This window comes from Aspergillus fijiensis (genome assembly GCF_003184825.1).
Source record: "Aspergillus fijiensis CBS 313.89 unplaced genomic scaffold BO72scaffold_84, whole genome shotgun sequence".
Taxonomy (NCBI): domain Eukaryota; kingdom Fungi; phylum Ascomycota; class Eurotiomycetes; order Eurotiales; family Aspergillaceae; genus Aspergillus; species Aspergillus fijiensis.
The window spans coordinates 33,187-47,093 of record NW_024469060.1 but is presented as its reverse complement, the minus strand read 5'-3'; the positions used below and the strand labels follow the sequence as shown (position 1 = coordinate 47,093).

General features: G+C 52.2%; 5 protein-coding genes across 5 annotated transcripts; all 5 read right to left on the bottom strand.

Moving 5' to 3' along the window:
• Window positions 1-1,193: 1,193 nt before the first annotated feature.
• On the bottom strand, window positions 1,194-4,178 carry BO72DRAFT_501379 (uncharacterized protein; the record flags this gene model as incomplete). The annotated part of the gene is made up of 1 exon (XM_040948975.1): window positions 1,194-4,178. One exon carries the CDS (start codon window positions 4,176-4,178, stop codon window positions 1,194-1,196), a length of 2,985 nt encoding a protein of 994 aa, XP_040796020.1.
• A 1,859-nt stretch (window positions 4,179-6,037) lies between these two features.
• BO72DRAFT_415749 (putative LPS glycosyltransferase) lies at window positions 6,038-7,852 on the bottom strand. Its single transcript, XM_040942580.1, has 4 exons — window positions 7,376-7,852; window positions 7,174-7,317; window positions 7,048-7,109; window positions 6,038-6,963 (listed from the first exon to the last, which is right to left on the bottom strand). Exons 1-4 carry the CDS (start codon window positions 7,553-7,555, stop codon window positions 6,210-6,212), a joined length of 1,140 nt encoding a protein of 379 aa, XP_040796019.1. The 5' UTR covers window positions 7,556-7,852; the 3' UTR covers window positions 6,038-6,209.
• A 1,052-nt stretch (window positions 7,853-8,904) lies between these two features.
• BO72DRAFT_501377 (uncharacterized protein) lies at window positions 8,905-9,358 on the bottom strand (the record flags this gene model as incomplete). The annotated part of the gene is made up of 3 exons (XM_040948974.1): window positions 8,905-9,048; window positions 9,123-9,264; window positions 9,348-9,358. The coding sequence occupies 3 exons, from the start codon at window positions 9,356-9,358 to the stop codon at window positions 8,905-8,907; spliced, it is 297 nt and encodes a 98-aa protein (XP_040796018.1).
• BO72DRAFT_521857 (uncharacterized protein) lies at window positions 9,336-10,314 on the bottom strand. The gene is made up of 2 exons (XM_040949759.1): window positions 10,254-10,314; window positions 9,336-9,981 (listed from the first exon to the last, which is right to left on the bottom strand). The coding sequence occupies exons 1-2, from the start codon at window positions 10,266-10,268 to the stop codon at window positions 9,502-9,504; spliced, it is 495 nt and encodes a 164-aa protein (XP_040796017.1). The 5' UTR covers window positions 10,269-10,314; the 3' UTR covers window positions 9,336-9,501.
• A 468-nt stretch (window positions 10,315-10,782) lies between these two features.
• On the bottom strand, window positions 10,783-13,611 carry BO72DRAFT_440638 (transcription factor domain-containing protein). The gene is made up of 7 exons (XM_040943455.1): window positions 13,259-13,611; window positions 12,938-13,044; window positions 12,570-12,875; window positions 12,071-12,508; window positions 11,751-12,016; window positions 11,188-11,697; window positions 10,783-11,131 (listed from the first exon to the last, which is right to left on the bottom strand). Exons 1-7 carry the CDS (start codon window positions 13,496-13,498, stop codon window positions 10,923-10,925), a joined length of 2,076 nt encoding a protein of 691 aa, XP_040796016.1. The 5' UTR covers window positions 13,499-13,611; the 3' UTR covers window positions 10,783-10,922.
• Window positions 13,612-13,907: the final 296 nt, after the last annotated feature.

Sequence of the window (13,907 nt, the reverse complement as noted above, 5' to 3'; positions counted from 1 at the left end):
GTGACCTTGACTTCGAAACACATCTTAGACTTTGTCTCAATGGAGATAGAGATCTGCTGTCATGTCTCATACCTTGTCTTAGACCTGTCTGGGATTTTGTCCGCGTAGGACAGCTGCATGTGCGTGGTACACATCCCCACTCGGGCTTCCGACGGTGATGAATGCGTATCATGTTCAGTTCTCATGAAACTAGTCAGGTTCCTGGTGCAATCTATGTTGCACGGAAGCGAAAAGCGGCCAACGTTATGTACAGAACAAACATGTTAACTTGAAGATGGAAGAATATTTCATCGAGGCAATCAAGAAGTTAGCCAACCAATGCTACTGTAGGTAAGGGGATTACTCAGCTCCATTGCGAAACCTGAACAACCCAATCGAAAGTCTCACTCATTCATCAGATTCCGATTCGTAGACATACAATGCTATTGTAAGCTGAAAAGTCAAGCCTTGATCACTGTGCCAGTGGATAAAGAACTTAGACAGCTGTCAAATCCCAGGGAAGCTTGCTGACGGTAAGCTTTAAACCTTGGACCTCATAGCATTGGCAGGAAACCCCATGGTAGACGCTTTGAGCTGCTCAACCAATCACCCACCTAGACTGCCGGTGCAAGAATCCGTCAGACTTATGAGGTGGTAGGGTATCGGGTTTAGTCTCAGTTTCGATAGCAAGACCGTAGCAAAGGAAAACAATCCTGATATTCTCGGGGAATTCGTGTCTATTTTAACCCACAATATGAAAAGAATCCAGATAGGGCAGGCAGTTCTGCCGCGACCTGATCAAAGACCACCAATGTCATCAATATCGTCATCATCCATTCTTCCCAGAATTCCAGAACCCGGGAGAAAGAAAAGAAACCCTGGAAGTAAAGGAAATTCTTCCAGAAAGGAAAACAAAATGGCCTGCTCGAACGCTATCGACTGTGTGTTAATACAATGAAGAGATCCCAGAAAGACCCAAAAAAAAAAAGAAGATATATATGTATATACAGAGCAGTAGGACAAGGGCGTGAAGAAGACCAAATCGGATAATCTCCAGGGCGTTTCGCCCTCTGCGTCGGACAAGAAGGGTAAGAAAAACCACAGGCTAATTCATATGCGCTAGCCGAAATCAAAGCAAAGAAAAAATTAGAAAGCCCGTCGCAGCTCGAGGCAGATTGTAATGTAGAGGTTGGAGTTCGATCCAGGTGCATGTACTACCCGGTATCGAACTGAAGGGATATTGCGAATCGACTGCCCTTGCCTTCTTCGGAATGAACCACAAGCTGCCCATAGCAGTTGCGGACAATCCGCGAAACCAAGGCAAGTCCCATTCCCAGAACATGTTTCTTGTGCGGTTGCTCCAGCGCGGTCGAGCTTTCTTCGGTTGTACCGCCGTTCTTCCGCTCCATCGAGATTTCCTCCAGCTCGCAGAAAAGCATGTCGAGTTTGTCCGACGACATGCCACACCCGGTGTCGACCACGGTGATGTTGATGATAGCCCGCCCCGGCGCAGGGGTGACCGTGTCCCGCCACATCTCGACGGTGATCCCTCCCTCGGAGGTATGCTGAATGGCGTTGGAGATGAGGTTCGAGATCACCTGGCGCACGCGCCGCTCATCGCCGAGCACGCCCTTCGGGATACCCGGTTCATGGATGACTTTGTAGAAAAGCCCTTTGCGCCGTGCTTCGGCTTCGAACATCTTGGTGGCTTCATGAAAGCAGGATGAAATTTCGAACGCTTCGTCTTTGATAAGGTTGTATCCTTCTTCATCCTTCGTGAGGTCTAGGAGGTCGTTGATCACGTAGAGGAGGGATTTGGAGGCAGAATAGGAACGGGTGATGCTGTCTTGGAATTCGGAGTCAAATGAGCCTCCCAGAACCACCCCAAGGTTCTTCATGATCGTGTTGAGAGTGTTTCGGATTTCATCGCCTGACTTGGCATGCTGGCTAGACGACGAAGGGGATTCCGTTTCCGTTCGCCAGTCGCTCGACACTTGAGAGCCGACCATACCCAAGACAGCTGCATTATCGGTCTGCGACGTAGTCCACTCCCGAGACCGGTCCACGACCGTCTCTCGCCAGACCCGAAAATCCTTGCGAGGCTGCATGGGCGGCTTTGCATATGGGTTACCACCCCATCGGATATCTTTCATCTGCGTACGGCGGAAGAAGACGATGAAATTCTCCTTGTGCAGGGAGAGAGGCGCATACATGACACCTGAGACGGCATGAATGCCAGGAGGAAAGTGCAAGTCAGGGAAATCTCGTATGACATAGTTAGAAGCCACGACAGAGTCAAGCTTCTTCGACCGGAAATATTCGACCACAGCGAGGATTTCTTGGAAGTCGGTTGACTCGCCGAGTATACTCGTTCGTCCTCGGATAGAAAGAGCTGCGAAATCTGCATCGAACAGTTTAAGTAACGCTTCGGATGTGTGGCTGTCCTGTTTCAGGATCTCGGAAGCAGCCGCCTGGTTGGCGGGACTGCCGGCCTCCAGGTGCGACATACAGGAGAGTCGCTTGATATTCTGATACACCGAATCGCCAATCAACCTGGTCAGGCGTATGACCGGAAAGGGGACTCTCATGCCGTGCTCTCCGTAGGAATGACATATAATCAACCCCCAGAGATCTTCGTGATCGTTGATACTGATAGACATCGAGGAGCGGACACACATCCGAGCTAGATACTTTAGATGATAAGGTGACATCGCCCGCAGGAATGCATAGGTCATATCCAGCGGAGCCTGTGCATGCTCGAGGTCTCGCGATACTAGAGGGGAGTTGATGTGATCGCGATTGTACAGAAGCCGGACCTTGCTCTTCTTGTAGAGATCCCGGGCCTGCTGGGGGATGTCCGCGGCCGGAAACGAGAGTCCTTTGAAGATGTCCTTGGAGAATCGTGGATCGGCCAGTTCTGCAACAACATTCCCGTTATTCTCGTGGTCAAACTGATAGATCATCACGCGGTGGTAACCAGTCAGCTCCTTGATCAGCCCGATGGAGACATTCAGCAGCGTATCCGGGTCTTGCGTCCTACCCAGCTGATCTTGGACCTTGCTAATGATGTTGAGGACTTCCATCGAAGCCATCTCGCCCGGCTTCCTGCGTCTGTTTCGAAGCAACCGTAACGGTTGGCTGATCTTGACGGTGCTGCTTGCTATTTGATCGGCGGTGGGCTCGAATCCCAGGATATCGGTAGGTTTGGCCGGCAGAGTCTGACCGGCTGTGTTGACTGGGTTGAGACGATCAATCTCGCTCTCGAACTCGCAGATAATCAGGTGCCAGTGCGCTGGGTTGCGGTGAACGGCCGACCAGAACCGCTGGGGATGCCCGTGTCGGTCGTTGATGGATAATTTGAAGATCTCCGGCCCGTCCACGGCCGGACTCCACTGGTCGTCCTCAGTTAATTGCACATGATCGCGGAGAATCCCATCCTGGTCGTTGCGCAACAGATCCGAGAAACTGTTCAAGGTGAATAGGTTCTGCGGCGAATGCCCGATGATAGCCTCGGAGTTCTCACTGGCCAACTGCACCATAAACGTCCCCTCATCCACCTGTTCTAAGACCACCAACGCCCCAAAGCATTGCACGGCCCCAGGTCTGTGTATCGGCTCATCCTCGCACGCCTGGAGGGTCTTGGTGGTGCTGGTGGTTGCGAGGCTGTCCTCGTCGGAGTCCTGTGGGTCATATCTTCGGTGTGAGGATGAGGGAGTGAGTGAGCCGAGATTCTCAAGATTCAGATGGTCTAGTCCTTCGGAGCCTGAGGCATGGTCAAATAATTTGGTAGGGGTTATCGATCCAGTCCCGTCGATCTGCTGCTGCTGCTGCTGCTGCTGATGATGATGATAATATGGTGGTGATTGTTGATGTTGTAGTTGTTGCTTTGGAGAGTCACATGACAAGAATCGTTGCTCGGGCGGGGTGCTCGGCTGACTAACGGGCGGTTGCTCCAAGGGCTCATCCCGGTCCTCCAACTCAGGTTTTTCGTTGCACAGGCTGTGAGCATGTGGTGAACTGCTCGACGTTGAAGAGGATCGGTAGGGTAGTGCTAAAGGGTGCGTCGGGGCAATAATCGATCGCAGAGGGTAGACCCTCCCAGGGCCACTGAGGCAAAGATCTGTCGAGCTCGAATTCGCGGCAGTCTCTGGTGGTTGGTGATCGGGATGCGCATCTGCTTCAGGAGACGTCTCTGGCATTCTGGGATGGCCTCAATTCACAGGATTTGCTATGCAGGAAAGAGAAAAAAAACGATCATATTTTCTCGCAGCCAAACGAGCCCTTAACAAACGATCGAGGTCTGAAAGGTAGACTAACTATGGACCATGGACCAGGGGGTGAAGGGGAATGGATGATATCATACCCAGCGGCGGTGTTTGTGGCTTGCTTGGGCTTGCTTGTCCGGGCTGGGCTGGGGTGGGTGGGAGTTCAGTCAAGTCTTGACTTGTTGGCCCTGGTTGTTGTCGTCGTCGGACTGGCACTGGCACTGACTGAACCTGGTGGCTCCACCGGATCACCGATTATTCATCAATCCCTCCGACGAGCAATCAGATTCCTCGATTGAGGCTTCTGATTGATCAGATTTGGTCGCGGGGAGGTCGATTCACTCTACGGCAGCCACTGCCACCAATCAGTCGCTGCAAGTCGAATCTAGTGTGAGCCCTCGATTACCTGAGCCGAAAAGCTAAGTGGTGGTCAAAGTATGAAAAAGTATGGAAAGTATGGAAACATGGAAACCTAAGTTAATGTTGACTGGCACCCTCCGTTGGGGTCATCCGACATGGGCACTGCAGCGTAGCGCAGTACGGAGTTCAAAGTACTGTGCTATCAGCCGGGCTGGCATGCCAATCGATGGCGGATTCGGTCCATTCTGGATGCCACCTTACGGCTTCGTCACAGTATCTTTATCTTCTATTTTACCTATCATGCTGCTGACTAGAGGCAGGACTGAGGGAGAGGAGCAGTGGATGAAGCTGTGCAGCGAAAGTTTCGCGAATGTAGGGCTCAGGAACAATCGACCGATGCCCACCCCACTAGACCCCCAATGCTGTCTCCAATTGGCCCATCTGGTCGATGCGGGCCAGGTGAACGCATCTAGAACATTGGCCTCCATTATATCAAGGTTGAGACTCGCTCTTTCTTTCGGTCTTTTTCAGAGTGTACACACTTAATCTGCCAGTAGGAGCTATCTCAGTACTAGAACTCTCAACAATTGCTCTTCAGAAAAACCCTCAACCAAAGAATGTCCGAGGTTTGGACTTGGAAATTGGATGGCGACTGGTCTGATACAGCACTGCATTTCTTCCCCCCCCCCCTCCTTTCCCGCCAGGAAAATTCCCCTGTTCACCGCCGAGGCAGGCAAAAACCACCGCAAATCATTTTCAAGTTGTTATGAGTTGGATTCAGGCTAGCCCGCTTTGGGACCGACTACCGGTCACTTGGTAAGTACGGAGTACGGAGTACACCTAGTTCTAGCTCCAGGAAAATAGTCCCGAGTTTTTGCACATCAGAAATGGAAGGTGCCTAATGTATCCGGGAAGTTTTCATAGGCCAGTTCGATTTCGACGTGCGACATGCCGGGAGCCGTTCTCCATATTCAAGTTGATTGGGACCTTGGTAAAGAGGTTTTCGGCCAACGGAGCGGCGGCCACACGTATCTGCCCCGTTCTTTTCCTCGATTTCCTCTGGATATGCTCCTGCGAGAGGGAAGAGGTGGTGAAGCGATGGATGGATAGATGGGTGCACCAGTGGTGTAGTACAGACATATTATGTGAGTATGTAGTACGTGGTACGGAGTAGACGGGAGCGATCCTTCAAGATGCTACTAGCGCCAGCAATACACATTCCTCATTCCAGGTTCTCAACGGTGGATGCGCATAGCCAGTCAAGTTTCGGAAGGGCGGGAAGGGGACTGGACCTCGGACTGACTCACTGAGCGACGTGCGGCCTGGACATTCAAGTCCCGCCAAGCCGGCCTGCAAGGACTCCAATTTCGGGTTTACTCGGTCTTATTTCCTACGCTAAGTTTTAGTACTATGAGTAACTTTAACTCCCGATAACTACAACAAGTACTCTGTAGGCAAGGCTAACAACAACAATGCTAATGAATGAACAAAATGCGATTAATAATGTACAGATGATGCGACCGCTGTGCATCCACCACCTCCACCACTAGCACCACCCGAACAGTCAATGTACTCCCTCAGTGGACTCCGTAGCTTCGCAACGAATCAATGCACCAGGTACCCTTGCGGATAGTGGAAATTCTTCCGACTCAGCTTCCACTTGGACCACGGGAACTTCTCTTCGTACTGCGCGTATACGGTATCCTTCCCGGCGACCAGGTTATGAATATTCAACCGGGTGCTATACATCAGGTTCCAGGCCTGGGCCTCGTGCCACTCGTCGGTGCCATTGTGGATGTCCGAGTCCTTGGAGGCGGGGCCCGCCGCCCGGTAGGTGCCGACGAGGTTGGGGAAGGGGGCGAAGCATTCGATCTGAGGGCGGCCGTCCTTGCCGCCGCACAGGTCGCCCATGGAGTTGTCGACGGCGGCGACGATGCGGTCGACGGCGAGGGCCGCCAGGATCCGCTCCGCCCCGCGCTTGGTCACCGCGTACCCGTACGTGCAGCACCCGTACTCCGCCCGGTAGACGAACCGCGTCGACGTCTCCGGGAACTCCGGGTACTGCGTCTTCCACTCCTTGAGCGGTCCGCCCCAGGTGCCACGGTGGTCGATGCTGGGCGCCGTCGGGTCTTGCGGAATGGCGAAGAACTGCGTCTCGTTGGCCTTGGCCGCTGACGCGCACCCGCCGATCCAGAGCACGTCCCAGTTGGTTCCGTAGGGCGCCTGCCGCGACCCGTGCGTGTTGCCCGTCAGCGCCCGCACCCCGCGCGCGAACTCCCGCAGTTGCTGCTTGATAAAGATGTCCCAGTCCGCGTCGTCTTCGAGGATGAGGGCAGTGGAGTACGAGTTCTCGACCACTCTGTCGGGGGTGGTTTGTTAGCTGTGCTCATTATTGCTAGCTCCGGAGCCGTGGGGGGGGGGAAGAGGGAAGGAGATGCCGTACTTGGTGAGTGCGTTCATATGTGCGCGCCAGCAGCCGATTTCGGATGGCTTGAGGCTATTTTTCTAGATGTCACAATATGCATCAATTCCAGATCTTCATACGGGGGTGGTCTAGAAAGAAACTCACGTTTGGTAAGGACTTCTGATTGATCTCCGTCGGTCGCACCCCGTCCAACCATTCGACCTGAAAGCCCGCCATCGAGGCAGCTAATGTGAGGAAATCGCGTTTGTCCGTTCGTTCCTTCAACCCGATCGCGAAGATGTGTTCGAACTAGATAGAGACTCGTTAGCATCGAAGCCTTCGATCTGGGTATGTGGACCGAACGCACCCCCAGCGTTTCGTTCTTGATGTGCTCGAAAGCCTGGTCTTCGAAGTAACTCCGGGCCATATCTACTCCATCCGTGGCCCAAAACCTCCGCGCCGACTGACTGAACAAGAAGATCAAGAGCCCATAGCTGAATAGGGCGGCAATCACAATCCGCGAGATCTGTGTTCTTCCGCGGATCATCCTGTCGACTCGAACGGACACTGAATCTTTGGTGCTAGCTAGGTGGTGGGTTGTCGGAGAGGCCGCGGCGAAACATGGGGAGATGGCAAGAGAAAGACATTTGCATGATGGGATGCGCAGGACAAGTTGCACTCGAACTTCATCTTAGATAAGTCGTTGACTGCAAACGTTTTGACTTTGGTAAAGGGAGACTTGGCCTCTATGGATGCGGGCATGGGCAGCATTCCTCGGGGGCTGGGGCGGGGGCGGGGGATACAGGGAGGGATGCCGAATGCGGAAGGCCCTGCATAGTTCAAGTTCCATCAGTGACTGGGGACTCGGTCGGAGATGAACCTGGAGATCTCTCCATAAAGTCCGCTGTTTTGGGATTAGTGTGTGATCGGACAAAGAATATGGGTCGATGTGCCTGATGATGTACTTTAGACTACAAACTTGGCAGTCCCTGACTGATGCAGTGGATGGATCCAGGGCGGATCCAGGGCTTGGGTCATCACGTCATGATCAGAGCTATGATGTCATACCACTTCGCTCTCGAACAGTCATGTATATGCCTTAATGTTCAGGCATCAGATAAGCGGGTAGATCAACAATTATGCAAATATGGCCTTCACCAGGTACTTGAATAGGTACTTGAATGGGCACTTGAAGAAGGTACTCGAGTATGTACATAGATAGACCATCAAGTAGCTGCATAGATCAGCTCTTGAACAGCTCTAAAGACAGGCCGTTGTTCCTGATCCACCACCACACCCGCTAAGGAATGATCCGAAGAGATTGTCCGCAAAGAACTTTCGGCATCCACCTCGATAAACAGAGGCGAGACGCCCTTGCATCCGTTCCAGAGACGGAAATCGCCTTGGTGGATATTGGTAAGGACCTCGCAATTGAACACGGGTCCCAAATGCTCCTTCGAATCTCCGAGGACAACCGGTTTTCGTAGGCAGGCGTAAAATATATACATTCGCTGCAAAGCGCCAACCCTCACATGCCCTCGCTGCCCCTTCTTTGGGTTTGCCCCTAATACATAGTCAAGATAAGTTAGTCACAAGTTTGTGGTGTCGTGTAGACTTGGAGGCACTGACCTTAAGAGTTTACAGAAGGGATATGCCTCCGCACAACATTTCGAGTTGTCTCGCGCATCTGACTGGGAGCTTGTTCGTCAACTCTGACCATTTGGAGGGTCTTCATGCGCAATCCTCTGAAGCCCTTGGTTGCAAGTGCTTCCAGGATTATTGGACGTTTGCAAGCCCGGTGATCTCAGATAGATGATCCTCCAACATGAGATCACTCCATTGATACCGCCCGCCTGCGGTGGTTGCATACAGGGCCCAGCTTGCTCAGAAAGAGCCCTAGCAGGTCTGATAGTGCCCAATAACTGAGTCCATCGTGTTCAAAATCTTTGAGCCGGAATGCTGCTCGAGCAGCTGGCCAACGGGGGTCATCTTCTCGGTCGACATTCTGCGGTGGAACTGGTGCGACGCAATCGCCGCCATCTGGAGAGCTTTCGTATCGCTTAGCTATAGACACAATCGCTTTCACAGAGACACAAAGCTTACTGGAGGCGCACTATGTCCATGTTCATCTGAAGGAGGATGGGCCTGTAGTGCCCTGGGACTCCGTACTGCGCGGACTTGTCTACGATGTCCTTGAGGCACGTAACGATCTGGTCGAGGCACGCAATAACCTGTTCGCAAGGAGACGCGTAGGCCCTGTCGCCATTCAGCCATGGAAGAATTTGATCACCCGTGGTTAGATGTGCTCGAGAATGCCTTAGATTCCACGTGCTTCTTACGAGGCTGCCATGAATGCTAAGCCTGGGTAGAGGAGAAGACACTTCGCGAAATTGACAAAATATGCCATCATTCGAGCAAACCATCGGCTAAATGGATACTAAGCATTGCTATTCCTCGAGTCGTGAACCGCTCTTGTCGAACGTACATGGTGCATCAAGGCGCATCGGGGTCAACCGGAACAAACAGATTGGGCCCTTCGCTTGTGGCAGACCGTGTATCCTCCTCATCACCAGGAGTCCACACCGGCTTTAGGGTCTTCATACGGAGGCCCCTGAGTCCCTTATCACGAAGCGCATGGACTATTCCTGACAACGTCTTGGGCCTGGTGATCTCTTCCAGATGAAGAAGCTCGAAATGGCCCCAGTAGTACTTGCCCTTAGAAGCCATAATATACTGCATCTCTCCCGACTCGGGAGTGCCCATCAAAACCATTCGGGGATCTTGGATTCCGCAGCAGCGGGCCAGATCGGCGTCTTGACATTTAGGATCATCGTAAATCTCCAAGAGTTTGGGGTCATTAGTCCAGTCTTCGGGGATGTCCTCAGCAGAGAATCCTGGGCTGTCTTGGTTATCATAGTGCCCCCGATATCGAGGTTCAGGCTGCGCGGCTGGCACTTCGCGACTAGTTTGGGACTGACAATTGTCAGCCTTGGCTCGTAGACTGAGCAAAATGTGGCCGAGGACACAGATAAAGAAAGGATATTGGTTTTGAAGCAAAGAGAGAGAGAAGCAGGTGGCTTTATTTTGGAGAGGTATAACTCGGTCCAAGGATAACTGCTTCGAGGCATGAGAGAGGGAAGAAATAAACCCAGGTGCCAGATTCAGTGTGAAGTGTATGTGTATGTACCATTCCCCGTTCTTTCGTAGAATATTAACATATAATATTAGGAAGGTCAATTACTTACTCGGGTCTTCACCATGTTGCTAGATCTTGATAACAGGAAGTAGATTGGAGTTGAAGCAATGTAGGATAGGATGGCCAGTTGCTAAAGATTGGTGTCTATGAATACTCCGGACTACACTTCCGGGTGAATCGCCAGGGTACTCTCATAGTTGCCTGGATAACAAGGCATAGATTCACATGAATAGTTGCGATCCAGCAATGAAATTCACAATAACCGCTTTCACATAAATGGATTTAATTCACTGGTTCGAGGGGGTAGTTGTAGTATGCCCTGTACGATTATCACTATCACTTAGGCGATGGGTCCCATGTTCGCGGACAAGCGAACCTCAAGGACGTGGGATAGGGGACGAATTCAGGCTACGTGAGGCTACCTGAGAGGAACTTACAACATGCATGGCCGCCAGCAGCCTGGCTATCAAGGCCTCAGGGCCGCCGACAGAATCCATATAACAATTCATCACCCTCCGCTACAGTCGTGGCTATGTTGAATTGGAACTGGTACCAACTTAATCGTAAGTTCAATTGATGTGCCCTCCGGGTATATTATGATAAAAGAATGGTCATAAGTGGTTGCTATGCTGTATGGTGGTGCTCTGTACATTTTCATAGGTAAACACGGCTTTTAAGTCAACAGTGCTCGCAGTTCAGAAGGCTGTGCGTGCATTGTTCATAGAATTGGAGGCGCCACAAAGGAGTCCGGAATCCCATCAAAAACCCAATTCAGGGAATCGAATACCTCGGAGAAGCCTGCCTCGCTGATGAAGGCGCCTTGATCGAAGTTTGGAGTGTATATCAGGTTTGTGCTCTGCAAAGACTCGTCCTGCGGCCGTGAGAGAGGGCCAGTGAGGGGAGCCACATTGGGATTGGCCATGGTAGCTGCGACATATCAATCTCATTGCCCCTGTAAATCCGAGGAAGCAGCAAAAACATACCTTGCGTGTCTTCCACGCTCTTCATCGGGCGGAATCGCTGGCGCCACCGCCACACGGTATCGTAAACATGGCTCATGCTCATGCGACAACGGATCTTGAGCTGCAATGCGTCACCACCGGCGGGATCTTCTGGACTGCCTGCGTTCCACATCTGCGCCAGGATATCGGCCAGGCGGACGGGACGGTCGTGGTCCATGACGCTGATGCGGCGGATAGCCGAGATGGCTCCGTTGAAGAGAAGCTTTCCGTGTTCAAAGTCGATGTGGCGACGGAAATCGCTCTTCAAGAGCTTCATGAGCGCGAAAGCGGCTGAGACGATCATTTGTAGGATGTAATTGGGAGCGTGGCCGATAAGCTCGCCGGGTGAGGTCTCGAGATCGAGTACTCGTCCGAGGAAGGAAGTGGTTGCGATGAACAGCTTTGTTAGGTCGTCGCTTCGGGCGTTAGAGCCCAGGAATACGAAATACCGTAGGTGCAGTTCGGCCGCTCGCAGGTGGATCATGTTGATGTCTGGAGAATTAGTTCGAACTCAGCAAAGGCGAACCGGGCCATGCATGACATACTGGAAATGTCCCGGCCAAAGTCGACTTCCATATCTCTCAATTCATTCTCGAGAAGCTGTACAATCAGCAGCTTCTCCGAACTGATGAACTCGGCAGGGTCAGGTTTGCTGCTGTACAATGCTTTTGTGACCCGGTCACAGAACTTTTCGATTCTGAGCCGAGTCATCAAGTCATGCGAAGGGTGGTAATCGGCGTCTCGCAGTGAAGCGGGCTCTAGGGCCCAATCGTAGATAGTTGACGGAGGCTGCCCGTAACCGGTAGCGACACTGGACAAATAGAGTCAATAGTTGGATCCGGCGGCAGGCTTGAAAGCCACTTACTTTTGGGCTACAATGTTACAAATAACCCATGTCTGCAAGCGATCTTTGACAGCTTCCCCTTGTACTTCCATGCGGAAGGTTGTGAACTCCTCAGCTTGAACCGGACGATGTAGCCCCAATTGCATGGATATCTGCATCATCAGTCCGCTGAGCATAAAGGTAGCATCGGTCCGTTGGCTGGTTGTTGGCAACGGCCAGGTGCAGAGGAGGCAGAGTGCCTTGACCACACGGTAGTCTTGTGGTACACCAGTAATGGTGGACCAGAGCAGCCGACTAAACGGCCCGGAGAGTGCGCTGAGGAGACCCGGCTCAGAAGGTGCTCGTCGACTAGCAACACAGATGATCGTCCATGCCTGCAATGGACAACGACGCATATATTCGTCTGGGGGCTTCTGTGGATTCAAAAGAGGAAGAAAGGGATGATAATATTTGAAAAACCTTGCCAATCATAAGTAACTTTGTCCAAGATGCTACTGCATGCACAGGGAGAGAATCGTACTGGTCAAACAACCGTGCTACTCGGGCTCGTGATAGCGAGACGTCCTCTAATATCCACGGATTGTCATCCTGGGACAAGATGGAGGCATCTCGATGGATGGTCAGCGGAGTAGCGATGGGTTGCGGGTCCAGTGGAGCCGACAACGGCCGTCCTTTGATGCCAACAGTGGCATCTGGAGAACAGAACACATCCTCCGAACATTGAGACAGCTCGTCACTGGCGTTAGCCTCCCCGGGCTGGGGATGCTCTCCACTGGCAAGCCGACGGCGGAGATCCGCAATTTCTTTTTCCATTTCGGCATTGCGCCTAGACAGCTAGTGTTCAGCCAAGAGATGAAACATAGGTAAGACATGCTCGGAAGGCCTTACCGGCGTTTGGAGATCCGTTTGAAAGTGGGCTCAACCTTGCATTCTATTTGGAGCCGCCGGCAGCGTGAGCATGCGTCAGCGGGCGTTTGCACAATATCACACCGAAGCTGCGGGGTCGGGTAAGCCTATGTTCAGCCAGTTTGTCTATATAGAGGGCACGAGAAGGGTGAAGCGCAGTAAGCAATATCCAGTGAACAATATCCTTTAGACGATGTTGAATTTTTTGAACGGATACATCAATATGCACAGCTGGTCGATGGGTCCGAATGGAATGCAGGATGGAATGCGATATGACAGGTATAGCCAGACAGACTAACTTACCTTCTGCTGCTTACACTCATTACAGGCCTTCCTACAACCACCCCGCCGTTTGCTCGGGACGGCGGGGATCTTGTTCATGGCGCCAGGTTCCGAGGGTCTGGGGGAGAAATCAAAAGCTGTCATCGGCCGGGGAAGCCTAAGATTGTTCCGAAGGTCGCTGGTGGTGGCCGGAGGCGTTAAGAGCGAGGCATGTGTAGCCAACCCATTCGGCGCGAGAATCCCTCGGTACTCCAAATCCATCAGAGTATAATTCCAATAACGCCCGATGAAATACCGTGGGACCCGTTAACACATGCAAAGGCGACTCGGGGAGAGAAGGAGGGGTGCAGCGAACGTGGTGAACCAGGCGTTCAGGTGCCGGAAATCGGCAGAAAACTTTTGGGCTGTGGGCGGCCGCGCAGATCGCGAAACTCGGCAGTTCCTGCTGACTCAGCTATGTCTCCTGATGCCTCGAATATCAGGCGACAATAATGTAGAAGCTTTACTGTAACTAACTGTTGACAGCTAATTTACGACCCACTCCCGATAAGCGATAAGCAGCAATGAATCTGCTGGAATTCATCACCGAGGAGATCAACCCCGGAAACCGATCGATATCAATGAAAAGCGACAGTCATTAATTATGTTGCTTCCATTACTAAGAAAGCAT

Bases quoted from the DNA above. Each gene is read 5' to 3' on its own strand.
- BO72DRAFT_415749 (XM_040942580.1), bottom strand. From the start codon at position 7,555: ATGATCCGCGGAAGAACACAGATCTCGCGGATTGTGATTGCCGCCCTA. The intron at 7,318-7,375 runs GTGCGTTCGGTC...GTCTCTATCTAG, and splicing joins TCAAGAACGAAACGCTGGGG to TTCGAACACATCTTCGCGAT. The intron at 6,964-7,047 runs GTACGGCATCTC...CACCCCCGACAG, and splicing joins CATATGAACGCACTCACCAA to AGTGGTCGAGAACTCGTACT.
- BO72DRAFT_440638 (XM_040943455.1), bottom strand. From the start codon at position 13,498: ATGGATTTGGAGTACCGAGGGATTCTCGCGCCGAATGGGTTGGCTACA. The intron at 13,045-13,258 runs GTAAGTTAGTCT...CCGACCCCGCAG, and splicing joins ATGAGTGTAAGCAGCAGAAG to CTTCGGTGTGATATTGTGCA. The intron at 11,132-11,187 runs GTATGTTTTTGC...GATATGTCGCAG, and splicing joins GAGCGTGGAAGACACGCAAG to CTACCATGGCCAATCCCAAT.